This window comes from Sphaerodactylus townsendi, linkage group LG01 (genome assembly GCF_021028975.2).
Source record: "Sphaerodactylus townsendi isolate TG3544 linkage group LG01, MPM_Stown_v2.3, whole genome shotgun sequence".
Lineage (NCBI taxonomy): Eukaryota > Metazoa > Chordata > Lepidosauria > Squamata > Sphaerodactylidae > Sphaerodactylus > Sphaerodactylus townsendi.
In genome coordinates this window covers 15130366-15158352 of record NC_059425.1, presented here as the reverse complement: position 1 = coordinate 15158352, position 27987 = coordinate 15130366, and the positions used below count along the sequence as shown (strand labels likewise).

Sequence of the window (27987 nt, the reverse complement as noted above, 5' to 3'; positions counted from 1 at the left end):
ATCATCCCCGCCAGCATCGGCGCTGGCAGGGGATGATGGGAACTGTAGTCCATAGCATCTGGAGGGGCGCGAGTTTGACATCTACGGTTTAGAGGGTGGCTCTTGTCAGACAGAAGCTGAGGAACCTCAAAAAGATCTGAAGTAGGCCTGTCTGGTCAGCCCCCCCCCCCCCACTCCGCCAGAGAGATTTGGGGCCGGCACAGGCGTTGCCCCGATACGCTACCCCGAAAATACATCACTTCCTTCCCTCTGCTGGTGTTTCATAAGGCTGGCAAGAGATCCACACCTACGAAGAAAGCAATGCATCGTGTCAGCAAGTTGTCAGGGCAACGCTGGCGGCGACGGTGCAGAGCTATGTAGTGAAAGCGGGCCAAAGGCCGAATTAGCGCCAAGCTCTGAGAGGCATTGGTGACAGTTAAGCGAGGCCCCGCCACCGCTGCCAGCCATCAATGGGGACAGTTGTCCTTTTAAAAATATACCCACACGCTCGCTCACACGCTGTACTGCTGGAGCGCCCTCCTCCCCCGGTTGGGTACAAAGCCTGGTATTGTCTCACGCTCTGAGGCAGCGGCTGAGGGAGACGCAGGTTTCATGAAGCCGCAGGCGAAGCGGTGGCTCGCCACGCATTGTGGGTAGGCTGGCTTCTCAGCCAATCGCTACACGGGGATCCGTAGCCGTCGAGTGTCCGGGGTATCCCATCTTGGGGAAGGTGCCCTCGAGCGTGGGACACGGCAAAAGGAGGGTCGACAATCATCCTGCGAAGAATGGCTTCGTTTTGATTTACAAGTGCGTGTCCGTCTGTGGAAGAGCTTGCCCCCCCTGCACCCCCTCTCCCTCCCCCCATGCTCTCTCCCACGAGACCCCAATTGATCAAAATGTCCATGAAGTGAAGGAGCAGAAGGCTTCCGAGGGTGGGGCCCCTGCCTCTGGACTTCACATTGCTGCGATCCCGATGGAAGACAAAACAGTCAGCGTCAGGACCAAGGTGCCGGACTGGTAGACCTGCGGTATCTTGAATCCTTTGCCCATGTCCCAAGCCTGCAAGAGAGAGCAGGGAGGAGTTACAGCAAGCGTGTGAACTGTGGCCATCCCCACTCCTGGGGGCTTCTTAGGGTGGGGGGGATCAAATGATGCAGCTGGCCTCTACCCGGGCCAGGGCCTTTACAGCCCTGGCCCCTGCCTGGTGGAACACTATCCCACTACAGCGATCCGGGTCTCAAGTGGGATCTTGAGAGTTCCGCAGGGGGCCTGTAGACCTAATTGTTCCACCGCTGGAGGGGCCGGCCGCTGATGTATGCCCTCCTCTTCCCCCCCCTTTACACTCTGGACCCTCAACTTTTACAGGGCCCAACTCTCTGGGTTTGTTCTTTCCAGGGTGGGCCTATGAAGTTTTATTTTATTTATTTAATTATATTTTAGACTTTTATACCGCCCTATCCCCGAAGGGCTCCGGGCGGTGTACAACATATAATAAATACAATCATAAAACCATCATAATTTAATTAAAATCTATAAAAGCAGCGAAAGACTAACTGTGATGCTGATAATTATAGATGTAGGTGGCGCCCAGCTACCCATTATTAAATCCTTTCCCAAAGGGAGAATCGGGCGCAGTCCCATCAGATGGTCTTGCGTCCGGATGTAAGAGCCAAGAAGGGCATCAGCCAGTCGGTCCCTCTAAAGGTCCGCGAACAGTCTGGCCTTACAGGCCCCAAGGAAGTTTTATGAAGTTTATGAAGCCTTTTGAAGTTTTATGCTGGATGTCGATAAATTTGTTTAATCCGTTTTAATTGGGGTTTTAATGTGAATTGTTGAATTGCTATTATTGTGTTGTTCATCGCCCAGAGCCCTTTGGGGGAGGGGCGGTATATAAAAATGATTATAAATAGATAAATGAATAAAAATGGTTGGAGGATTCACGGCTCAGCCCCAGAGCATATGCGTGGCACACAGAAGGTGCCGGGTTCAATTTATGGCATCTACCATAAGGTGATCCGGTATTGGGAAGTCAGCTGCCCCCAGTGGATACTGAACTAAATCAGCACCTATATATTAAAACAGAAGGGAACATGACCTGTTTAATATTTACTCACTGCAACACCTTTTTTAAAATTCTGTATGCCTAATAAAGGTTATTGACTTGAATTATATTAAATGATGAAAACATGAAAGCCACACAGATCAATTCAGGCAAACTGCATCATAAGAAGTGACAGCGTCATGAAGGAATCATAGAGTATGGAGAGATCAGTCTGACCCCTGCCACACTGGAACATACAATCAAAGCACTCCTGACACATGTTCATCCAGCCTCTGTTTATAAACCTCCAAAGAAGGAGACTCCACCCCCCTTCAAGACACCATATTCCACTGTCAAAGAATAGACCTTGATCATGGCAGCTATACAAAGTCTCCAAATACAGAGGCAGTCTACCTCTGAATAATAATGCCCAAGGGCACCCTGATGCACACAAAGAAAGGCCATTTTTTCCAGACTGGTGCCCATCAACTGGCATACATCTCTCCCCCAGAAGAGTTTGGATTTATATCCCCCCTTTCTCTTACAAGCTCCTTTCCCTTCCTCTCCTCACAACAGACACCTTGTGAGGCAGGTGGGGCTGAGAGAGTTTCGAAAAAGGTCACCCAGCAGGAACGCAGGAGTGCGGAAACACATCTGGATCACCAGATAAGCCTCCGCCACTCCTGTGGAGGAGTGGGGAATCAAACCCGGTTCTCCAGATTAGAATCCACCTGCTCTTAACCACTGCACCACGCTGGCTCCCAGGTGGGGCTGAGAGGGGTCACTCAGCAGGCTTCACATGGGGGAGCGCGGGAACAAATCCAGTTCACCACACAAGAGACCTCTGCTCAGGTGGAGGAGTGGGGAATCGAACCCAGTTCTCCAGATTAGAATCCACCTGCTCTTAACCACTACGCCACGCTGGCAGAAGGAACACCTGTTTGTGCCTCGTTCTCAACCAGCGGGGCTTCCAGATTCTTTAAGAACATAAGAACAAGCCAGCTGGATCAGACCAGAGTCCATCTAGTCCAGCTCTCTGCTACTCGCAGTGGCCCACCAGGTGCCATTGGGAGCTCACATGCAGGATGTGAAAGCAATGGCCTTCTGCGGCTGTTGCTCCCAAGCACCTGGACTGTTAAGGCATTTGCAATCCTCTTTAAGACAAAGCACAGCGGGGGAAGGAAACCGGAGCCTCGTCTGGAGACGAAAAAGAGGCCAAGAAGTTTATCTGGGGAGGCCCGGAATGCCCATCAGCCCAGCTGCGGAGTCCGCGCCTGGTCCCTGCAGTCTTGCTTCTGAGGGGAATGGGCTCACGCACCAGACGCTTCTCCCGGGGATAGTGTTTTTCTCTAGTCTCAGCCGAGGGCAAGCACCAAACAGGCAGCTCCTCTCAAGGGACTGCTGCCGAGTCCCCGAAGGAGCGTTTGGAACAGTTTATTCCGAGCAAAATATAAAAGGCGGACAGTTTTAATCGCTTTGAGAAGCACCAGCTCACAGCACAGGGAACGACAGGAAAGGATGCTGATAATGGGGGATGAGTCTGCCTGGGTCCCGAGCCTGACCTTTTGCAGAAAACTTCGCCTGCTGCAAAAAAAAAATACTAATAATCTCCAGTCGAGAAAGCCTACTAGCGTCGATTTTTTTAAAAAACCACAAGAGCGCACAGAGTCAAATCCATATTTCTGTCACCGTCAGCAAAGCTGGAAATGGGTTATTCAAGACGTGTTGCCTCACCCTGTCTGTTTTATATCATCAGCACTAAGCCCCACTGGGTTCAACAGGGCTCAATCCCAACTGTGTGGGGCCGTGGCCGTGGCTCAGCAACAGAGCACATGCGTGGCACACCAAAGGTCCCAGGTTAAGTGCCTGGCATCTCCAGTTTAAAGGGCGGCTGGACTGGGAAAATATGGCTTTTGGGGTGACTCCATGATAAGCAACCACCAGGCAGAGAAGGCCCAGTCCCCAGCATTAAGAAGAAGAAGAAGAAGAGGAAGAAGAAGAAGAAGAAGAAGAGGAAGAGGAGGAAGAGAAGGAGGAAGAAGAAGAGGAAGATGTAGAAGAAGAAGAGGAGGAGGAAGAGGAGGAGGAAGAAGAGGAGGAAGAGGAGAAGGAGGAAGAAGAGGTAGAAGAAGAGGAAGAGGAGGAGGAAGAAGAGGTAGAAGAAGAAGAAGAAGAGGAGGAGGAGGAGGAGGAGTTTGGATTTATATCCCCCCTTTCTCTCCTGCAGGAGACTCAAAGGGGCTTACAATCTCCTTGCCCTTCCCTGCTCACGACAAACACCCTGTGAGGTAGGTGGGGCTGAGAGAGCTCCGAGAAGCTGTGACTAGCCCAAGGTCACCCAGCTGGCGTGTGTGGGAGTTCCCAGGCTAATCTGAATTCCCCAGATAAGCCTCCACAGCTCAGGCGGCAGAGCTGGGAATCAAACCGGTTCCTCCAGATTAGATACACGAGCTCTTAACCTCCTATGCCACTGCTGCTCACTCAGCTGGCATATACTGGAGTGCACAAGCTAATCTAGCTCACCAGATAAACCTCCACAGCTCAAGTGGCAGAGTGGGGAATCAAACCCAGTTCTCCAGATTAGAGTGCACCTGCTTTGAACCACTACACTCCTAAAGCATATTAAGTCACAGGTGCTGAGAAAGGCCTTTCTGTGCTCAAAATCCCAAAGGGCTGCTGAAATAGTTGGACAAAGGGTGTAAAGGAATTTCATGTTCACATCTCTCTGCTTTTTCTCCTCTGCGGCACTCAGCGTAAAACTCCCAGGGTTTTTTTTGTAAAGCTCTGAGTTTATTTCTGGCTAGATCCTCGCTGTAGCTTCACTCTTCCACCATGTTACATTTGGAACCCCCCTCTCAGATGGCTTCTCCTCCTTTCCCCGGCTGCCCTATTCCATCCTGTTAAGTCTACACAACTCAGGCTTGCAAACTCTGGGGCCTCTGTTAGTTCAGCCCCCGCCCCGAATCCCACCTTTCTAGCAGAAGCCAACATCTACCACCTGTAACAATAGCCACAATGCCCTTCGGTTGGCGGTTCACATGGTGTGAAAAGAGAAACCGGAGTTCTGCCTTTCAGCAAAGGCCCAGGCACCTTTCGGTCTTCTCTGGGTCTGCAAAACCAATCCTCTGGGCCGGCTGTTCTCTCTCTACGGCCAGCCTGGCACCTTTTGATCCCTCGTCTTCTGCCAATTCGGATGAGCTGTGCCAGGTTGGTGAATGCCACTTGTTTGCAGCAGGAAGAAAACTGTCTCTGGGCGAGGAAGCGTTAGGAAGGCAGCTGGTTCTTTTCACCCGAGGTTCCCGATGGCTGAACACGAGCACGTCCGGGCAAGAGGATAAATGAAAAACACTGCAGACGACTCAATTTTCTGGAGTGATTTGCGGATCACTACTTTCTCCGACTCCCTGCCAGGATGCGCTCCTAAGTCTGGAAGTCTGCCAGCAGCAAGCAGGAAACTGAACTGAACGACGGCAGCTCGAGCAAAATTTTGCAAATGTGGAAGGCTAGATCCCGTGAATTGGTTCCCTTGTCAGAATAATCTCAAGTGGGTTGGTCTCGTTCTCCAGGATGTTAGCAGGTGGATCTACAGTTCCCAGCATGCTGACAGGGGATGATGGGAACTGTAGTGCATAACATCTGGAGGGCCGCGAGTTTGACACCTATGCTCTAACGGCACTGTTCTCATCAAAGCACTTAGAAGAAGAGTTTGAAGAAGAATTTGGATTTAAATAGTCCCTTTCCTGTAAGGAGACTCAAAGGGACTTACAATCTCCTTTCTCTTCCTCTCCCCACAACAGACACCTTGTGACGAAGGGGGTGGGTGGGGGCTGAGAGAGCTCTGAAGAACTGTGACTAGCCCAAGGTCACCCGGCAGGAATGTACTGAAGTGCACAAGCTATTCTGGATCACCAGCTAAGCCTCCACAACTCAAGTGGCAGAGCAGAGAATCAAACCCAGTTCTCCAGATTAGAGAGCACCTGCTCTTAACCACTGCGCCACGCTGGCTCTCAGGGACAGCATGAACGTTAGCACAATGGCATTGTGGGACCCAGATCAGAATTCTCTTCATGCAAACAGCCCACCCGGCCCCTGCATCCCCCGCAGTCCCCCCTTACCAGGTGTCGGAGTCCATTCCAGGTGTGGTAGGTCAGGGGGAAAGCCAAGGCAAACTTGCCCGAGTAGATGAGTGCCGCCGGCAGGTGAAGGGACTTGATGAACTCCAAAGAGTCAGGGAAATGGCCTGGAAAAACCAGGGCGCTCAAGCCAAAGAGAGACACACCTGCAAAGAGAGCCACAAAGGATAAACGAGACAAGCCAGCATCCTCTTCTCCTGAGATTCTTCACACTCTCTTAGGTCCTTGCAAAGCATGGCCACGCCTGCTGTTATGAAGAAATGCTCCAAGGGACCTGAGGAGCACTATGAAAATCCCCTTCCCCTCGTCCAAAAGATCCAAAGGCCCCTAATATTCCACCCGCATCTATGGCTGACATCTTTAGAGGCATGTCACAGTGCCTCTGAAGACGAGAGCCAGCGTGGCATAGTGGTTAAGAGCAGGTGCACTCTAATCTGGGGAACCGGGTTCGATTCCCCGCTCTGCCACTGGAGGTGGAGGCTTATCTGGGGAACCAGATTAGTTTGTGCACTCCAACACATGCCAGCTCTCTCAGCCCCACCCACCTCACAGGGTGTTTGTTGTGGGTGGGGGAAAGAGATTGTAAGCCCCTTGGAGTCTCCTTGCAGGAGAGAAAAAGGGGGATATAAATCAAAACTCTTCTTCTTCTAGGTGTGGGTGAAACATTAGGAGCTAAGAAGAAGAGTTGGATTTATATCCCCCTTTCTCTCCTGTAAGGAGATTCAAAAGGGCTTATGATCTTCTTTCTCTCCCCCACCCCACAACAAACACCCTGGATGGGGCGGAGAGAGCTCCAGGAGAGCTCCAAAGAATTTGTGACTAGCCCAAGCTCACCCAGCTGGTGCACGGGCTAATCTGAATACCCCAGATAAGCCTCCACAGCTCAAGCGGCAGAGCAGGGAATCAAACCCAGTTCCTCCAGATTAGAGTACGCCTGCTCTTAACAACTATGCCAATACGCTATCAGACCACGGACCCACAGCCCAGAAAATCCACAACAGCCACTTGTCTTGGGCTTTGTTTTTTGGCATTCTCTTGCTAACTTTCACTGGCCCTCCTCTCTCTCTAAACCACAACTTCATCTTTCAAAACCGGCCTACCAGGATTTCAAAACCAGGCTTTAATCTTAAATTAAACTAGATCAGCCCCCGCAGATCTTCCAGCTCAACTTCAAGGACACAGCTGTGAGAAGCGTTACCTGGAGGAGGGCCCCCCAAGAGCTTCAAGCAAGAGGACACGGTGGGTATCTTGCCCTCTCCTTCTGCCCGTTCAGGGAAGCTTTCTTTCCCGGACAAACCATCGCTGGCGTTTCAACCGATCGGGCAAGAGGAGAGTCCCGAAACAGAGAAGAGCCGGACACAGAGCCAGGCGGGCATCCACGAGGGGGGGAAGCTGGCACGTGTAGAGACAGCTCGACCCGAGCATCTGTGCCGACCAGGAGAGCTGCCAGAGCGCTTCTCCGTGTCACTTGGAGGCTGCCAGGCTTCTCCAGATGGCGCTTCCCAAAAGGATGCCAGCCAGGGGAGGCAACGGGAACGACAGCAGAGCTGCCCAAAGCGGCAACCCGGACTGATCCCTTCTCCCTGCCTGGCCACTCGGTCAGCGCCCCCCTCCCTGATGGTTCCACCTGCAACCACGGCCAGAAAAGAAGCCTGCCCTTCATCCCAGCTGCGGCGTTCGTCGCTTCGACATCTGCTTCGCTCGCCCTCTGCAATTGCCAGCTTGACCAGGGGCTGTGCGTGAGGTCGGAAGGGAGGGGTTTCGCTCGCCCTACGCTGGGCTTGGCTGTTCGAGAGCCATCTGGCGAGAGGAGGCAGCCAGGGCCAAAGGGGACGGCGCTTCCTGCGTCATTCCAACCGGAAGAGCCCCGTGCTTGGATTGTGTCGTTGAAACGTTTGCGTCGGATCCTGTGGGGTCGTTCCGCCAGCCGTTAACACGCACGTTGGGAAAGCGAAAGACACCTGGCGCGAAGTGCCTTTTGATGTGACGGTGCAGGTGAAACTTAAAAGCAATCAAGCCAATAGGTTAAGACATATCCCAAATGTTCCTGGGGCTGTGTAGGAAAGATATGCTCAGGTTTGCTCAAGTGCACTTGCTGGCAAGTTTTCTACTTTCTGGGAGCTCTTTCAGTATTGGCTCCCATGTCACAGAACCCGCAGGCTGCTACAGAGGATAGCGAGGAATGCTCTGGGTCACGTTGGGGATGCCCACACCCTGTAGTGTAGTGATTAAGAGCAGGTACACTCTAATCTGGAAAACCGGGTTTCATTCCCCACTCCCCCACCTGAGTGGCGGAGGCTTATCTGGTGAACCAGATGTGTTTCCGCACTCCTACATTCCTGCTGGGTGACCTTGGGCTAGTCACAGTTCTCCAGAACCCTCTCAGCCCCACCTGCCTCACAAGGTGTCTGTTGCGGGGAGAGGAAGGGAAAGGAGTTTATAAAATGTCTTAAGTCTCCTTACAGGAGAGAAACAGAGCTGGGCCAGAGTGCGCCTGGCGTGAACTCTGTGTTTTCCACCCGCCCCCCACTGCCAGTGTCTGCCCCCCCCCATCTTACTAGCCTGTTCCCTTCAAGCTGAAAACAGTCTGGTGGGAACTACACTTCCCATGAGACCGTGGGGCTCGCAAGTTTCACCAGACCGTTTTCAGCCTGAAGGGAACAGGCCGCTTCTTCAGACTGCACTGTTTTACTAAGGTAAGTGTGGGGGGAAACGTGCCATGGGGGTGCAAGAGGGGGGTGCCGCAGGAGCGATTTTCCTGGGGGGGGGGCCCGCAGGCAAGCGCCCAGTGCAAAAAAACCCACCCCGATCCACCGGTAGCTCCACCTCTGGAGAGAAAGGTGGGGTATAAATCCAAACTACTTCTCCCTTTCTTCTTCTTTTCTTCTTCTCCTTCTCCTTCTCCTCCTTCCTCTTCCTCCTCCTCCTCTTCCTCCTCCTCTTCCTCCTCCTCTTCCTCTGTCTCAGGAGAGCCATGGGTATATCTTAAAGCTCTCCCAGTTTTCTACATGATTGTGCTTTGCGCAGGGAGATCAACAACCGTCGGCGAGCCGTAGCTCGAGTCAGCTTCTCTGCCGTTACCGCTCTTCTTGCTAAGCAGCCCTTGATAAGCTTTGCAGAGCGGCCTGAGAATCCCTTTACTGCCTAGCCCAGTGGTGGCTAACCTTTGGCACTCCAGATGTTATGGACTACAATTCCCATCAGCCCCTGCCAATTGGCCATGCTGGCAGGGGCTGATGGGAATTGTAGTCCACAACATCTGGAGTGCCAAAGGTTCGCCACCACAGGCCTAGCCCCAGGAACACCTGGCCTATGTCTCAGCCTATTCCATATAAAGGCTCAGAACTCCCACCAGTGGGCGGCTTCACAGTACCGACGACGACGTTGCCACCGACGAAGCAGACGCCGCTTTGCTTAGCGGCTGAAGACCTGGAATGCCCCATCTGGGTAATCCTCGGAACTCTGCACTTTGCACAGTCTCTGGAGACTCCTGCAAGGATTTACCTTGATGGACACTTCGTTTTGTTCTCCAGCCACCGGGCTTGTTTTCTTCTCCTACTCCGGCGCTGCTGTTCTGTTTGCTCTGTGTCAGCTACGCTTTTGTGCACTCCCCCGCTCGCAGCTTTTTTGTGCGCTGGCATTGATCCTTCGCTAAATTGAATTGTAGCAGACTGGGTGGCAGGTTTATTTGGTCTTGGCTGCCGCTGTCCCGCCACATTTCCTGACTTGTTTTTTCCGGTTTCTTCGCTTTGCCAGGAACGTGACGCAGAAAGAGTGTTCTATGCCCGCCTCGGGTTATGGTCTTCCCTCCCTCCCATCTCCTCCCACCCACGAAGGGGATCGTTCCTCCATTTCATCCACCTGCTCCGTGCCCGTTTGGCTCTTTCCTTTGCATCCCCCACACTGTTGTTTTCTCTCTGGTCTCTGCAGCTGAATTTATTCCATACACTATGGCTGAACAAAACCCTCTTCATCGGCCATTTTCTCCCTCTGCCCCTGGCTCTGTTTTTTAAATGATCCCCCCCCCCCTCCTTTTGAATTAGTGAACTAGCTTTAGGACTAAAAAAACCCAAAACAAAACACAAGTCAAGCTGATGGTGCGTCCTGTTTTGCTGACTATTTGCAAGTGAAACTCTAAGGCAAAGATATGTTTGTTAACTGCAGACACATTATATCTTTCTTAGAGCCAGCGTGGTGTGGTGGTTAAGAACAGGTGTACTCTAATCTGGAGAACCGGGTTTGATGCCCCACTCTGCCACTTGAGCTGTGGAGGCTTATCTTGTGAACCAGATTAGCTTGTGCACTCCAACACACAACAGCTGGGTGACCTTGGGCTAGTCATAGCTTTTTGGAGCTCTCTCAGCCCCACCCACCTCACAGGGTGTTTGTTGGGGGTGAGGGGAAGGGAAAGGAGATTGTAAGCCCCTTTGAGTCTCCTTACAGGAGAGAAAGGGGGGATATAAATCCAAACTCCTTCTTCTTAAGAGTTTCACCAGCAAATACTAGGCGAAATTGACAAAGAGCACACAATCAGTTCGGCATGTGCTTTTTTGCCCTAAAGTTTGTTCACTAATGCAAAGGAGAGGGGAAATCCATTCAGAAATGGGGTGGGGGGAGAAAATAGATGACAGGGAGGCATTGCAGCAGATTCAGAACAAAAGGCAGGAAAGGGAAATGCAAAATTCAAAGCACAGACGGTGGGGGAAAATCTTGCGGCTCAGTTGAAGGCAAACGTCGCGGCAAGATGTAAGGGCATAAATGGCCTATGGAGATCACAACGAAAAATGCCACCTTAAGCACAGAGTACATGGAGTCAACAGATGACCCGCAGATGCTTCTCCTAACTGCAGGACCATATGGAACCGACACAGAAAATGCAAGTACCTAAACTCATTGCGACCCCAGTGCCACGATGGGTGATGGACATCATCATAGGCAGAGACCACCTGAAAGGGAAAAAACAGGAAAATATGATATTTGGAGCTGACCCAAAACTGTAGTCCTCACCACCTTCCTGATTGTCCACCAGCCACAACTGACAAACAGGGGCCCCATTTTTCACTGTGCACATCTATTTTTTGGTGCATCGCTCTGAGCCCCAATTGTTGGGGGAGAGTGGTTTTTAAATTGAATAACAATCCGCTCTGAAACTGTGGTAAAGAGTGGGGAACAAATGTGAATGAATGAATGAATGAATGAATGAATGAATGAATGAATGAATGAATGAATGAATGAATGAATGAATGAATGAATGAATGAATGAATGAAATTTCTCCCCTCTCCAGGGCTCTGCTTTCTCTTACTTTGCCCTTTTAAAAACTGAACTTCTCATTTTAAAAAGTTCATGATTTGATCTTAGGTGGGTGGTCCAACCCAGTTCTGGACCACTGCCTATCAGCTGAGGGAGGCGTGGCATCTTTCCCAGACCCTTTCATCTGAAGTTGTTTTAGAACGAACTTGGGATTCTCTGCAAAGGAGGCATGCACCAATGAACAGAGACCCAAGCCAGGAAGTCAACCTCTTCCCACCTTCCAGTGTGCTGGCCCAACGAGCACAAAAGGTAACAGCCTCAGAAAGAGTCAACCTACTGAGCCGACTAGCCCCACCCTTCCTCCTTGGGACTCACGGCAGCTCTCCAAATCATCCGGCGCAGAAAGGTTCTTCCCAAAACCTGCGGTATTCTGCATACTGCAGGTCCCGGGTTCAGATCCGAGCATCTCCAGGTAAAACGATCAGGTAGGTGGTGACGTGAAAAACCTCCGCCTGAGACCCTGGAGAGCAGCTGCCAGTCTGAGTACACAACGCTGACCTCAAGAGTCCGACGGTCTGTTCACAATGAGCCGGCTTTGTGTATGGTTGAAGTTTTTCGCAGCTGGAATCAACTGGCTGTTGTGGGATTCCTGGGTCCTGTGACGATGCTCTGGTAGTTTCACCTCCCAGTGTTTTGCCCGCATCTATGGCTGGTGTTCCACAAGGCTGGGGCCAGAGCTGAAAAGGCTCTGGCCCTCGTTGAGGACAACCAGTCACTTTAATACATTTGGATAATTTATCGTATGAAACTTGTAAATATTCATCCTGTTACTGGGCCTTTTGTCAGCCTTCTTGATAACCTGGCCCAGTGTAAGGTGGCTCTCCATGTGTTCAAGGATACAATATTATCTGCTCTGACAGGCCGAAGAGGAAGAGGAAGAGGAGGAGTTTGCGTTTATACTCCTCCCCCTCTTCCTCTCCTAAAAGGGTCACAGTGGCTGACAACTTTCCTTTCCTCTCCCCACAACAGACGTCATGTGAGGGAGTTGGGGCTGAGAGAATTCGGAGAGAACTATGACAGGTCCAAGGCCACCCCAGCAGGCTTCATGTGCAGGAACAGGGAAACAAATCCAGCTCGCCAGAGGAGGAGGAAGAGGAGGAGTTTGAATTTATATCCTCCCTTTCTCTCCTGTAAGGAGACTCAAAGGGGTTTACAATCTCCTTGCCCTTCCCCTGTGTCCAACAAACACCCTGTGAGATAGGTGGGGCTGAGAGAGCTCCGAAAAGCTGTGACTAGCCCAAGGTCACCCAACTGGCGTGTGTGGGAGTGCACAGGCTAATCTGGTTCACCAGATAAGCCTCCAGAACTCAAGCGGCAGAGCAGGGAATCAAACCCGGTTCTCCAGATAAGAGTCCACCTGCTCTTAACCACTACCTCACGCTGGTTTTCCCAGCACCGGCTACGGTTCAACCAGAGGGGCCACCTGGAGCCTCCTGCAAGTGAGGCACAGCCTCTGCCACTGAGCTAAACTGGCGTGTAACTTTGTGAACAGCAAGCTGCAGGTTTGGGGAAAGATCTGAAGAGCCTGCAAAAGTAGGCAGGATTCCATAGGCCAGGAGTCTGCAACCTGCGGCTCTCCAGATGTTCATGGGACTACAGTTCCCATCAGCCCCTGCCAGCATGGTCAATTGGCCATGATGGCGGGGGCTGATGGGATTTGTAGTCCATGAACATCTGGAGAGCCGCAGGTTGCAGACCCCTGCCATAGGCCCATTCCTTCTATCGGCAGTGGCCTTTCCCCGCTACTGGGAACTTTCCTCTTAGGCAAAAAGGTTCTGCTTGCATTAGGGGAAAGCTCCTTGCACCAGGGAAGGCAGCTGCCGTAAGAGCTGCCGGATCCATCCCACAGACCCTCTGCTTGTGATGAGAAACTCCAGAAGGAGATCAGGAGCAGCCCCTGGTCTGTTCCCAGCGAGTTCTGCTGCTGCGCTCAGAATTATGCAAGGAATCCAGCCAGAGGAGAAGAAGAACGGCCCGAAGAATTTCCGGAGGCGGCTGAAGAACGACACAACCACAACAGCAGGAATCCCGGGAGGGCGGCGGAAGGGGGGAAAAGGCACAGAGCTAAAGAGAAAGCAGCAGAGATTGGCAACGACTGGGCTCCCTTACGCAGCAGCGCAATCAAGGTGCCCAAATCTCTCCCAGAACATTACATTTGACCTGTGGAATGCCACGCAGACAGCAAGTTTTACATTCCACAGTGGCCAGGGGCTGGTTTTAGAGCAGAGGTGGGAGATCAGATTTTGGGAAAATGGGAGGACATATTTTGGCTTAACTGCAACCCGTGTCAGGTGACTTTTGGCCCATTGACACCTCTTAGGCTGACGGGACAGTGCAAGAATAAAACAAGAGATCCCGCAGCAACTTTTCTCAGATAGCTTCAGGAAGACAGCAGCAGTGGCGTAGTGGTTAAGAGCAGGTGCATTCTAATCTGGAGGAACCAGGTTTGATTCCCAGCTCTGCTGCCTGAGCTGTGGAGGCTTATCTGGGGAATTCAGATTAGCCTGTACACTCCCACACATGCCAGCTGGGTGACCTTGGGCTAGTCACAGTTCTTCTGAGCTCTCTCAGCCCCACCCGCCTCACAGGGTGTTTGTTGTGAGGGGGGAAGGGCAAGGAGATTGTAAACCCCTTTGAGTCTCCTACAGGAGAGAAAGGGGGGATATAAATCCAAACTCCTCCTCTTCCTCTTCTTCTTCTTCACGTTGGTCTGCTGTAGAAAAGCAACAGTCGAGTCCAGTAGCACCTCAGAGACCAACGAGATTTTCACAGGGTTGTTGCAAGGGCAGAACAGGGGAAAAAAGATCCATGTATATCACCTGACTTGGAAGAAGGACAAGCTAAAAATCTACTAGAAGCTACTGGCCTCCAAATGATCGACTCTAGAATATGTCAGTCAAGGCACATTTTGGGGAATGTACATCATTTCTCAAATTAAATGTATCCCAGATGTAGAATTTGGCATTTTTATGGTTTGATTTTATGACAAAATTTATTGTGCATTTTAAGTACTAGTCTGAACAGGTTTGCACCAAAAATGCTACTGCATTATTAAACTTGGCTGAATTTATGCTTTTTGGGGAACTATTTGTCAATATTTGTACATGATATGTCTTGTACCCAATTAAATATATTCAGAAAGTTCACAGTCAGACATCCCATCTTGACTTTAAGAGCTCATTTTTGCACTGGAAAGCAGAAGGGCTACATTTTATTCCCAGTACGCTCAGGATTGACAAAAGGAACCACGTCTTCCCACAGATGCCTTGTGAGGTAGGTGGGGCTGAGAGAGTTCTGAGAGAACTGTGACCAGCCCAAAGTCATCCAGCAGGCTTCATGTGTAGGAGTGAGGATTCAAATATTTTGGAATATGCTGCCACAGGAGGTGGTGATGGCCACTAACCTGGATAGCTTTCAAAGGGGCTTTGACAGATTTATGGAGGAGAAGTCGATCTATGGCTACCAATCTTGATCCTCCTTGATCTGAGATTGCAAAAGCCTTAGCAGACCAGGTGCTCTGGAGCAGCAGCAGCAGCAGCAGCAAGCCATTGCTTTCACCTCCTGCACGTGAGCTCCCAAAGGCACCTGGTGGGCCACTGCGAGTACCAGAGTGCTGGACTAGATGGACTCTGGTCTGATCCAGCAGGCTCTTTCTTATGTTCTTATGGTGCATGAGCTTTCGAGAGTCAAAGCTCCCTTCATCAGATATAAGTAGAAATGAAGAGCGCTTACATCTCAGCCAGAAAGTGGGAGGAAATAAGGGCTGAGGGACCTACATTCCCACTTGTATCTAATGAAGGGAGCTTTGACGCTTGAAAGCTCATACCCCCCAAGTCTCGTGTGACTGGATCTGAATCTAGCTGCTCCTCAGAGGGGCAGAACACACTCACGGGGTTGGATCACACCGATGCATTTTGCGAATGGTGGTTCTTTCCCCTGGTGCAAAAAGCGTACGGCATTTGGTGAAGGCGCTTTGCACCCAGGTAAGGGGCGACACAATAATTCGGCAGTGGAATTGGCTGCCTGGGGAGGAGGTGAGCTCCCCCAGTTTTTAAGCAGTGGCTGGACAAACTCTCATCCAAGACGTTCTAGGCAGACGCATCGAACTGGGGGGGGGGGGGGGTTTGGACAATAAGAACATAAGAAAGAGCCTGCTGAATCAGACCAGAGTTCATCTAGTCCAGCACTCTGCTACTTGCACTGGCGCACCAGGTGCCTTTGGGAGCTCACATGCAGGTGAAAGCAACCACCACCACCACCTCCCCCCACCCCGCACACTACTGCTGCTGCTCCCCCCACCCCCACCCAAGCACCTGTTCTGCTTTTGCAATCTCAGCTCAATCTCAGCTCATTTGCAATCCCAGATCAATATAGCCTATATGGCCCCTTCCACCTCTATGACTCCACTGCGGCTGTTGGCGGAATGGCTCTGCGGAATCTGACCTCAAAGGTGAAAGAAACAAAAGGCAGTTCTGCTGACTGCACCCCATGCGCACATCCTGCGCTTGCTGCCTCCCGAAAACACGGCAACTGACCTGTAGATGGAGATGTGGGGGGACAGAGGGCGGTTCGAGCGAGTGTTCTTGTCCCAGAACTGGGCCATCTCCTCCTTTGCCGTTGTCCCCATGGGGGCCACGCTGGAAGAGAAACACAGGCGAGACCGAGTCAGAGGGGCTGCTAGCAAGGCAGGGGCGAAGAGAACAAAGCAGGAAGGCCTCAGCCCCCTCTGAGAAGAACAGAAGGCCCTGCAGGGTCGGACTGCTCTAGCACCCCTTTGTTCCTGCAAGGACAGCCAGTCAGATTCCTTCTGGGAAGCCCAGGAGGAGAGAGGCAATAAGAATGAGCCTCCTCTGCCAACTTGTCTTGAAAGAGGGAGCGAGCCCAAAGCTGCCCAGAACAGCGTTGTCCATGGGGCATGGATCTGGCGCTAACTCCCATTTTAGGCCAAAGGTCGGAAGTCTACAGTGGATTTTCCCAAGGGAAAACAAGTTCATTTATAAAGACTGCGTTACAAATATACTGTGCGGAATCCATCTATGTTCATTATAACCATCAACGTATCTACGAAGTGTTTATTTGTTAATCTCAATGGTTGTCTCTAAGCATGTAAGATTTTGTTTTAATTTTAAATACAACAAAGGTTGCTTTGCTATCAAGAAGCCGCCTTGAGTCTCCTTATGGGAGAGAAAGGTGGGGTAGAAATCCAAACACTACTACTTCTTCTAAATGTACGTTTTTGTAGTCTTTTATTACAAGCCACCCTGAGCCTGCCCTTGAATGGAAAAGGGCAAGATATAAGCCCAGTAAAATAAATGAGGCAAGGGGTACAATGTGGCCTTGCAGAACCGATGCAGAAATTTGGGGAAAGAAGAAGAAGAGTTTGGATTTATATCCCCCTTTCTCTCCTGTAAGGAGACTCAAAAGGGCTTACGATCTTCTTTCTCTCCCCCACCCCACAACAGACACCCTGTGAGGTGGGTGGGGCTGAGAGAGCTCCAAAGAACTGTAACTAGCCCAAGGTCACCCAGCTGGCATGTGTGGGAGTGCACAGGCTAATCTGAATTCCCCAGATAAGCCTCCACAGCTCAAGTGGCAGAGCGGGGAATCAAACCCGGTTCCTCCAGATTAGAATGCACTTGCTCTTAACCACTGCGCCACTGTTGCAGCAAGGGCAGCAGCAGCAAGGGCTCAAAGCTAAGCTACAGTTGCAAATATTGCTTGATTCACAACATCATTACTTTCTACGTGAAGCAACTGGGGTGGGGGGGAATTAATTATCCTTTCGCAGTCCAGAAACTTACTGTTGCATGGAGAATCCAGGGCCCAAACGGAGGCAGAGGCACCGCCGGCCAGCTAACCTGAAAGACAAAAGCAACAGTTCCATTCATGATGGTGAATATTCATCCATGCAGTCAGCCGCCAACGTGGTGGGTGAGCCATTGTAGCGGCCTACCTGTCAGGGCTGTTGTCACATAAAGCACATTGGAAAACACTGAATAAAGTTATATCGTGAACACCGAGGGCAGCATGTCCTGCCGGAGGCTGTGTGGAGGCAGAGCCATGTTTCATAAGTGCTTCCCCCCACACCAATGCTATAAAGGAGATACCTTTTGGAATTAAGCAGCAGTTTGTAGGGGACTGCATTATTCATTAGTGGCGTTTTAATGCAAACGGTGGTTTTACATTTTATAATTTTATATTAAATGTGTATCATATATTAACATAAGCCACCCTGAGCGCAATTCACCAGGGGAGGGGAGGGTAGAAATAAAATTTCCATTCCAGGCCTTCAAGAGGTATGCTGTATTTCTTTGGGAAGGGGGAACACTTTTTTAAAAAAAGGACCCATAAAACTGCCTTATACCAAGTCAGACCATTGATCAACAAGACCAATACTGGTTCTGGTGGGCTTTCCGGGCTGTGTGGCCGTGGTCTGGTGGATCTTGTTCCTAACGTTTCGCCTGCATCTGTTGCTGGCCTCTTCAGAGGTGTATCACAGAGGGAAGTCCGTTACACACTGTGTCTGTGATACACCTCTGAAGATGCCAGCCACAGATGCAGGCGAAACGTTAGGAACAAGACCCACCAGACCACGGCCACACAGCCCGGAAAACCCACCACAACCAGTTGAATCCGGCCGTGAAAGCCTTCGACAAGATCAGTACTGTTTGCTCAGTCTGACTACAGCTCTCCAGGGCCTCAGGTTAAAAGTCGCCCCCCTCACCAACCAGCTGATCAGTTCTAACCGGAGATGTCGGGAATTGAACTTGCAACCTTCTACCTGCAAAAGAGATGTTTCACCATTGAGCCACAGCCCCTCCCTTGGACTGTTTATCCACCTATGCTACTGCTAAAAATAGAACCGTGACAGCAGAACAAGGATGCCTAACCTGGCACAGAGGCAAGGGGCAGCTCAGATCTGACCCTACCAAAAACATAATCCAGGTGTGCAGGTTAATTAAACATCTCACAGATATGGAAGGTATTCGTATTGATTTTGCCGTATTTTTTTCTTCCACATTTCCTGGGAAAAACAGAGAGCTGAGGAACCCCAAAGGACCTCTGGGGAATTTGTCCAGCATTGCATTTTTTTACTTTTAGGCATCAGCAACTTCATTATTGAGCCGGTCGCTTCAGGGAAGAGAATCCAGACAGTTCCTATCCTTACACCGTGTGTGGTTTTTCTGTCGAGTCACATGATAACCTTGTAGGATTTTCAAGGCAGAAGACGTTCAGTGGTGGTTCGCCATTGCCTACCTGAACATGGGCTGAGAAAGTCTGGTGAGAATCTAGCAGGCTTCATGTGGAGGGCTTGAACCTGGTTCTCCAAATTTGCGTCTGCTACTCTCGAGAGCCAGTGGTTAAGAGCAGGTGGATTCTAATCTGCAGAACTGGGTTTGATTCCCCACTCCTCCCCCTGAGAGGCAGAGGCTTGTCTGGTGAACCAGATGTGGTTCCACACTCCTACATTCCTGCTGGGTGATCTTGGGCTAGTCACAGTTCTTTGGAACTCTCTCAGCCTCACCTACCTCACAAGGGGTCTGTCGTGGGGAGAGAAAGGGAAAGGAGCTTGTAATCCACCTTGAGTCTCCTTACAGGAGAGAAAGGTGGGGTATGAATCCAAACTCTTCTTCTTCTTCTCTTCTTCTTGATGTGGATGGACTGAACCTTGTTCTCCAAATTAGCATCTGCGGCTCTTAACCACTATGGCTTACACCAGCTTCTACAGAAGAAGAAGAAGAAGAGTTTGGATTTATATCCCCCCTTTCTCTCCTGCAGGAGACTCAAAGGGGCTTACAATCCCCTTGCCCTTCCCCCCTCACAACAAACACCCTGTGAGGTAGGTGGGGCTGAGAGAGCTCCGAGAAGCTGTGACTAGCCCAAGGTCACCCAGCTGGCATGTGTGGGAGTGTACAGGCTAATCTGTATTCCCCAGATAAGCCTCCACAGCTCAGGCGGCAGAGCTGGGAATCAAACCCGGTTCCTCCAGATTAGATACACGAGCTCTTAACCTCCTATGCCACTGCTGCTACGCACGACACCCTCCCCCAAAATACAGAGGTCAGCCATCTCTGCTGTAAAAGGAAAATGTCCCCCTTTATGCTTTCAGAACACCAAACTATTGAGGCCACGTAGTCAAGTTTTCCTCTAAAGGGGAACCAGCCAAGCAAAGAGCAGTCATTTCATGCTGATGGAGCCGAAGGCCTGAAGAATGGAGAGTCTGCAATTCTCCTATCGTGGCGGGCGGGAGGGGGGATCCAAAAACAAACTTGCTTTTATTGCGCTCTTTCGCCGCCGCCGCCGTTTGTCACCCGCTAAGCGCTGGCGAGATGGCAGGTCACTGTCACAGCTGAGAGAGCATCGCATTAAGTCGCAAACCCACAGCGTGGAGAAGAGGAAAATTACGGGTTTCAATTTTTGTTTCACACGCAGACGTCCCCACAGGCTCTCTAGGCAGATCGGGTCAAGCAGTTCTCAGGTCCACGTTCAAAGGTGACCCGCCGGCACGAAAGAGATTTTTTTAAAAACCCACACTCCCCAACAAACTCACAAGCCCGCCTGCCGAAGCTCAAAGAGTTTGCAGATGTGGGCTGGAATCTACTTCTTCTGAAGAACGTGTTGGGGCCGAGGATCGCCAGCACAGAGCAAAGCATTATTTCCCAGCCACCTGCCCCTCCTCCTGACCAGACCCGCAACTTCCAAGTCGGGTTCGGTTCTCAGCAGGAAGGAAAGACAGGAGCACGGAAAAAGCAATGGTGCAGGGACAAAACAACGCTAGCTAGGAGAAACTAGGAGAATCTATCCATCCATCTATCCATCCATCTATCTTCACACCTATCTATCTATCTTCCCATCTATTTTCCCATCTATCTATCTATCTATCTATCTATCTATCTATCTATCTATCTATCTATCTATCTATCTATCTATCTATCTATCTATCTATCTATCTATCTATCTATCTATCTATCTATCTATCTATCTATCTATCTATTTTCCCATCCATCTATCTATCTATTTTCCCATCCATCTATCTATCTATTTTCCCATCCATCTATCTATCTATTTTCCCATCCATCTATCTATCTATCTATCTATCTATCTATCTATCTATCTATCTATCTATCTATCTATCTATCTATCTATCTATCTGTCTGTCTGTCTGTCTGTCTGTCTGTCTGTCTGTCTGTCTGTCTGTCTGTCTGTCTGTCTGTCTGTCTGTCTGTCTGTCTGTCTGTCTGTCTGTCTGTCTGTCTTCCCGTCTGTCTGTCTTCCCATCTATCTATCTATCTTCCCATCTATCTATCTTCCCATCTATCTATCTATCTTCCCATCTATCTATCTATCTTCCCATCTATCTTCCCATCTATCTATCTATCTTCCCATCTATCTATCTATCTTCCCATCTATCTATCTATTTTCCCATCCATCTATCTATCTATTTTCCCATCCATCTATCTATCTATTTTCCCATCCATCTATCTATCTATCTATCTATCTATCTATCTATCTATCTATCTATCTATCTATCTATCTATCTATCTATCTATCTATCTATCTATCTATCTGTCTGTCTGTCTGTCTGTCTGTCTGTCTGTCTGTCTGTCTGTCTGTCTGTCTGTCTGTCTGTCTGTCTGTCTGTCTGTCTGTCTGTCTGTCTGTCCGTCTGTCTATCCGTCTATCTATCCATCTATCTATCCATCTATCTTCCCATCTATCTATCTTCCCATCTATCTATCTTCCCATCTATCTATCTTCCCATCTATCTATCTATCTATCTTCCCATCTATCTATCTATCTTCCCATCTTTCTATCTATCTTCCCATCTATCTTCCCATCTATCTTCCCATCTATCTATCTATCTTCCCATCTATCTTCCCATCTATCTATCTTCCCATCTATCTTCCCATCTATCTTCCCATCTATCTTCCCATCTATCTATCTATCTGTCTGTCTGTCTGTCTGTCTGTCTGTCTGTCTGTCTGTCTGTCTGTCTGTCTGTCTGTCTGTCTGTCTGTCTGTCTGTCTGTCTGTCTGTCTGTCTGTCTGTCTGTCTGTCTGTCTGTCTGTCTGTCTGTCTGTCTAATATGCCATCCTCCCCCGAAGGGCTCTGGGCGGTGCACACCATTTTAAATATATAAGTAGAGTACAATCTAAAAACATAAACAATTTACAAAAAATAAATACACATATGTATGGCTCTATTAAGGTTAAAACAGCTAAAAGCCCCATTAAAATATAAAGAGTCCCAATAAACAATATATGATATAATATAATATATGGCGTCCGACAGCTAAACCCTCCCAAGGTGGGAACGGTAGGTCCCACAGATGTTATGGGGACCATCAAGGGGGGGACCTCCAAAGGGGGGTGCCACATCAGCGGCCAGCCTCTCCAAAAGCCCGGTAGAACAGCTCGGTCTTACAGGCCCTGCAGAACTCACCAAGATCCCGCAGGGCCCGGACAGCTGGAGAAAGAGCGTTCCACCAGGCAGTTTTATCTCTGTTCGTGAAGCACTATCAAGTAAAGAAAACACCAAACCGAGGAGCGGCAAGTACAAATGAAATACAAATACAATTCACTCCCTGCTGTATACAACAAGACGACCACTAAATGTTTATGAAATGTATAATAAAGTGTCACAGTGCAATAAAAACAATAATCACCTATTATATATAAATTACAATAGAACTCTGAACACAGGGAGAAAAACACATCTCAATTCAAGACAACTTCTCTTGATATTCTAATATGATTTTAAACAAGACGCTGAGAGTCAAGTATAATGAGGAGTGAAGAAAAATCCTTTGAAAGAGGAATTCTTATCGCGAAAACCACTTGTGCTTGGCTTCCAGAGCCTTGTTTACCATTGGACTATAATTTATATACAATAAGTACTATCAAGTCACAGCTGACTTAGGGCAACCCCAGCATAGGTGTCAAACTCACGGCCCTCCAGATGTTATGGACTGCAGTTCCCATCATCCCCTGCCAGCATCATGCTGGCAGGGGATGATGGGAACTGTAGTCCATAACATCTGGAGGGCCGCGAGTCTGACACCTGTGCCGTAGAGTTTTGAAACCACAGATGAAACAGAGGTGGTTTGCAATTGTCTTCCTCTCCATAGCGACCCTGGTATTTCTTGGGAGGTCTCCCAGTCAGCTATTAACCAGGGCTGCCCTAGCTTGAAATTTGACACGGTCAGGCTACCCTGGACCATCCAGTTATGGACCACCCAGTTGAGGGCAGACAGTTCTGTATCAGTGCCACATCCAAGACAACCCAAGAGCTTCTGCATGTTTACTCAAAAGCCAGGGCCTTCCACTTTGATCGGTAGTGGGAAATGCCGTCAAGCCACAACTGAACGGTGGGTTTTTAAGGCAAGAGGCGAACAGAGGTGGTTTGCCACAGCCTTCCTCTGTTAGCGACCGTGGACTTTCTTGGTGAACTCCCCTGCAAACATGAATCGGGGGCCAACCTCTGGATACAGTTGGGCCCTGCAGGATTGCTTCAATTCAGCAGGATTGCTTCAATTCAGCCGAGGTGTTCCACAGGGCACATGAAGAAGAAGAGTTTGGACTTATATCCCCCTTTTCTCTCCTGTAAGGAGACACAAAGGGCCCTTCCCCCACAACAAAAACCCTGTGAGGTGGGTGGGGCTGAAAGAGCTCCAAAGGTCACCCAAGGTCACTCAGCTGTCGTGTGTTGGAGTGCACAAACTAATCTGGTTCCCCAGATAAGCCACCACAGCTCAAGTGGCAGAGCGGGGAATCAAATCCAGTTCCTCCAGATTAGAATGCACCTGCTCTTAACCACTACGCCACATGGTTGAGGGCAGCAATAGGTTCTCCCTGCCCCGTCCCTTTTAATTTTCTTTCCTGGTACTGATTATGTTTGTCACTTTACACTTATTCCTTCCTGACTGACTCCCACCCAGCAGTTATTAGTGACGGCACTGAAACCTGGTGATGTAACCTATTGGGATGATGGCTGATTTTGCTGTTGTATGTTATCCCCTGGGCCTGTTGATGCAGAAAGGAGCCTGTCAGTAAAGAAATCAATAAATAGTTCTTAAACTCCCCATAGGAGAGGTACCTGCATTTGGGAAGATATGACTTACAAGCCATACGATGTGGCTGGCTTTTGACTATAAGAGTCCACACATTCAACAGAATCAAACAGAACTCTTTTTTCCTGGATGGTAAACCTTCAGGCACTGTGAAATTAATAGCCCAGGCTGGCCTGATCTAATCCGATCTCATAAGCCTGTGGTGGCGAACCTTTGGCACTCCAGATGTTATGGACTACAATTCCCATCAGCCCCTGCCAGCATGGCCAATTGGCTGCCAGCCCCTGCCAGCATCAGCCAATTGGCCATGCTGTCAGGGGCTGATGGGAATTGTAGTCCATAACATCTGGAGTGCCAAAGGTTCGCCAGCTAACCCTGGTTAGTCTGTGGATGGGAGACCACCAAGGAATACCAGGGTCATGACGCAGAGGCAGGCAATGGCAAACCACCTCCGAACATCCCTTGCCTTGAAAACCCAATGGGGTTGCCAGAAGCCCACTGCAATGTGGCTTCACTTTACCCACACATGAACCTTCAGGCTGAAGCCGTGGGGTTGCCCACACCTTGGGGGGGGGCCACAGACTCCCCACACACATATCAGCTGACAGCGATGAGCCTGACAAGGTAATTTACTCTCTGCAGCACATATATTTCTCCAAAGAATTTGTACCTCGAGCTTATGAAGATAATAAAATAATAGAATAAAAACAGCCCTAATAGAAGGAACAAACAACATAATAGAAGGACAAATAGAACAAACAACATAATTAAATCAGAAGATGAAATGCAAAATCAGAGCAAGGCATCAGGATAAGCCAAGATCAGGGCAGTGCCAAAATAACAGAATCGATCTAATTTGGGATTGATTCACACAGGCACATAACACAATTCGACATCTCTGGTTGCAGCTGACTTTTACAACCCGCTGGAGGTTTCAAGGCAAGAGAGGGATAGCGGTGGCTTGGCATTGCCTGTCTGTGCATAGCAACCGCGAACTTCCTTGGTGGTCTCCCATTCAAGCACTAGCCAGGGCCAACTCTATTTGAAGAAGAAGAGTTCGGGTTTATACCCGGCTTTTCTCATTCATAAGGAGTCGCAAAGCAGTTGACAAACTCATTTCCCTTCCTCTCTCCAAAACAGGCACCTTGTGAGGTAAGTGGGGCTAGGAGAGTTCAGAGAGAACTGGGACTTGCCCAAGATCACCCAGCAGGCTTCATGTGGAAGAAACAAATCTTGTTAACCAGAGAAGAAGCGGCTGCTCACGTGGAGGAGTGGGGAATCGAATTCAGTTCTCCAGATTAGAGACCACTGCTCTTAACCACTATCCCATGCTGGCTCTTCTAAGATCAAACTAGCCAGGCTATTCAGGTCAGGGCTGGATATCACTACACTTGGGGATAACCAATGAATTTCTTTTGAACCACCATTCCAAATTCAATCCATGGAGTTATATCTGTATGGCCCACTTGCACATTCTAGCTGAAATGACACATTCTACAAATGACAGACATGCTTGTGAAAACTGACCTGTATACATACAGGAACAAATCTCTGTCTGCATTTCACACTGTGTGCACAAAGTATGTTTTAAGCCAGGGTCTCCAAATCTTAGTTCTCCTCTCTAACACACTACCACTACCTAACACACTGCCTTTCCCTTTCTCTGTGTGCATGTAAGTTTCTGAAGCTGGGGATGTGCATTGGTTTGTGTATTTAACCTGATATATTTTGCATTCTCACACACAAGCCAAAATATTTATGTAGGTTCCGTACATTGCAGTCATGGATCTCTCTGTGTGTGTATATATATACACACCCACAAGAACATATGTTTAAATGGAGTTACTGATTCTCAGTCCCACATATATTTGTTTGGGAATGAACACACACCAAAATGCTCATGCACCATACAAATCTACATATGAATTTGAGCTTACACTTACATACAAGAGATGAACAAACACATCACAGCACTACTGCCCCTCCCTTCGCAGCGAAGGCCAGACATGCCTCTGTTATCCACTATTGCAAGCAAGGAAGTACGAAGGAATAAAGGAAGACTCAGAAACCCAAAGAGGCCCCAGACATTAAGCACACACCGACCACTACAAACCTAAGAATACCTTTCAGACTGAGTGCATTCGCACACAGGGTTCATATACAGGCACGTAAGCAAGCTTAAGAACATAAGAAAGAGCCTGCTGGATCAAACCAGAGTCCATCTAGTCCAGCACTCTCCTACTCGCAGTGGCCCACCAGGTGCCTTTGGGAGCTCACATGCAGGATGTGAAAGCAATGGCCTGCTGCTGCTGCTGCTGCTGCTCCTGAGCTTATTCCAATTTATGCATAATCCCAGCTGCCACAAACCTACGAATGCGTTCATGTTGTGCACATTTGCATCACAATGATGTGCACACACAAGATGTGATAACAGTGCCAGAAACCTATGCACATATCTTGGTTTGCACATACAAACATGAATCAATGAATACAGATCCATGACTGCAATGTACAGAACCCACATACACATTTTGGCATGTGTATCTGAGAAAACAAAACACATCAGGCTAAATATACAAACCAATGCACACCCCCAGCAACAGAAACTTACATTCACACAGAGAAAGATAAGAAAGGCAGTGTTTGTAGTGGTTAGAGGAGGGCTAAGATTTGGGAGACCCTGCCTTAAATCAATCCTCTGACATGGGAGCCTGCTGGGTGGCCTTGAGCCAGTGAACAATCTAAGCCTCACGGGGTTGTTGTGAGGATAAAATGGAGAAGAAAAATATAAGCCATTTTGGACCCCCATTAGGAGAAACTAAAGGAATATATAAAGTAAGTAAATAAAGAATGTAAGAAGAGCCTTGCAGGATCAGACCAAAAGTCCATCTAATCCAGCAAGTCAACCAGTTACCATGAGGAACAACGCATACAGTACGGAGGCCAAGCCCTTCCCCAATGTTGCCTCCAATGACTGGGATTCAGAGGAGAGCCAGTGTGGTGCAGTGGTTAAGAGCAGGAGGATTCTAATCTGGAGAACTGGGTTTGATTCCCCACTCCTCCACCTGAGTGGCAGAGGCTTATCTGGTGAACCAGATGTGTTTCCGCACTCCTGCATTCCTGCTGGGTGACCTTGGGCTAGTCACAGTTCTTTGGACCTCTCTCAGCCCCACCTACTTCACAAGGTGTCTGTTGTGGGGAGAGGAAGGGAAAGGAGCTTGTAAGCCACCTTGAGCCTTGTAACAGGAGAGAAAGGTGGGGTATAAATCCAAAACTCTTCGTCTGAATATGTGTGTTCCCTCTATCACAGTGGCTAGTAGCCACTGATGACCTGTCTTCCATCTAATCCCCACTTAAAGCCATGTATGCTTGTCCTGAGCTTATTGCCCCTCAATTTCATTGCGTGCCCCCAAGTTCTAATCTCTTCCTTTCCTCACAAGAAAAGCATCCCAATCCCATAACCACCTTGGTTGCCCAAAACTGCACAGTGTTCCAGATAAGGCCACACAACAAGTGGAAATTAAAATACTGGATGCTTTATTCTCAATCCCTTTTCCACTAATCCCCAGCATGGAGTTCTTTCACTGGAGTTTCTTTCACCGCTGCCACACACTGGATTGACATTTTCATTAAGCCACTAGGAAGATTAGGATCCAGGAGACGCAGAGTCAAATCTCCATGGCCTCAGTTTGCAAGACCTGAGCAAGACTGGTAATGGCAGGTGGTTTTGGAGGGCACTGATTCATATGGTTGTCATACGACAGAAGTGGTCTGACGGCACTCAACACAAACGAACAAATCTATGAAAATATTTAAGGATTAGTGATCAGGATGTTCTGGCAGGCATCGATTCATAAGGTCGCCATGAGTCAGAAGAACTTGACAGCACTTCACACCCACACGTACTGGCCAATACCACAAGCCTGGGTAAGCATTTCGCCATGTATTGGGAAGACAAACCTTGAATACCGGGCTACATAACGGATGCACCCTTTCACAGTGCCAAAAACCTCATGTGCGCGTTTCTGTGTGCACTATAAAGATGCAACACACACATGCCTGGTTTCTGCATATGCACGCTTCGGTGTTTGCGCACCTCTGCACATAAGGGTGTGCCTGGCACAGGGGCGCACACAAAACCCCTTGCACGTCCTCAGGGTCACAAATGCATGCACGAATGTGGACTTGCTTGCAGGCTCGGAAACAGACCCACAGCAAAAGGCGGTCAATGTCAGCCCTGCGCGCACCTTTCCCACTCAGGGCCGCCCTCCTCACCCCACTGCCCTGCCCAGACTGAAGCCTGCGCCTCTCCACCCCCGGTCCCCCTTGCTCGTCCCCTCCAGTCACCTCAACAAAGACGCCGCCATCTTGCCAAGAATCCACGCCTTCCCCCAAGCGGAAATGGGGAGGGCGCGACAGAATGACATCAAGAAGCCGCTTCCGTCGCCGGAG

The 27987-nt window shown here is 49.4% G+C and overlaps 1 protein-coding gene across 1 annotated transcript; it reads right to left on the bottom strand.

Moving 5' to 3' along the window:
• Window positions 1–27971, bottom strand: SDHC (succinate dehydrogenase complex subunit C). The gene is made up of 6 exons (XM_048511693.1): window positions 27883–27971; window positions 17266–17322; window positions 16000–16101; window positions 11038–11099; window positions 6136–6299; window positions 1–1038 (listed from the first exon to the last, which is right to left on the bottom strand). Exons 1-6 carry the CDS (start codon window positions 27960–27962, stop codon window positions 934–936), a joined length of 570 nt encoding a protein of 189 aa, XP_048367650.1. The 5' UTR covers window positions 27963–27971; the 3' UTR covers window positions 1–933.
• Between the last annotated feature and the right edge of the window lie 16 nt (window positions 27972–27987).

Bases quoted from the DNA above. Each gene is read 5' to 3' on its own strand.
- SDHC (XM_048511693.1), bottom strand. From the start codon at position 27,962: ATGTCATTCTGTCGCGCCCTCCCCATTTCCGCTTGGGGGAAGGCGTGG. The intron at 17,323-27,882 runs GTGACTGGAGGG...TTTGTCTTTCAG, and splicing joins ATGGCGGCGTCTTTGTTGAG to GTTAGCTGGCCGGCGGTGCC. The intron at 16,102-17,265 runs GTAAGTTTCTGG...TTTCTCTTCCAG, and splicing joins CCTGGATTCTCCATGCAACA to CGTGGCCCCCATGGGGACAA.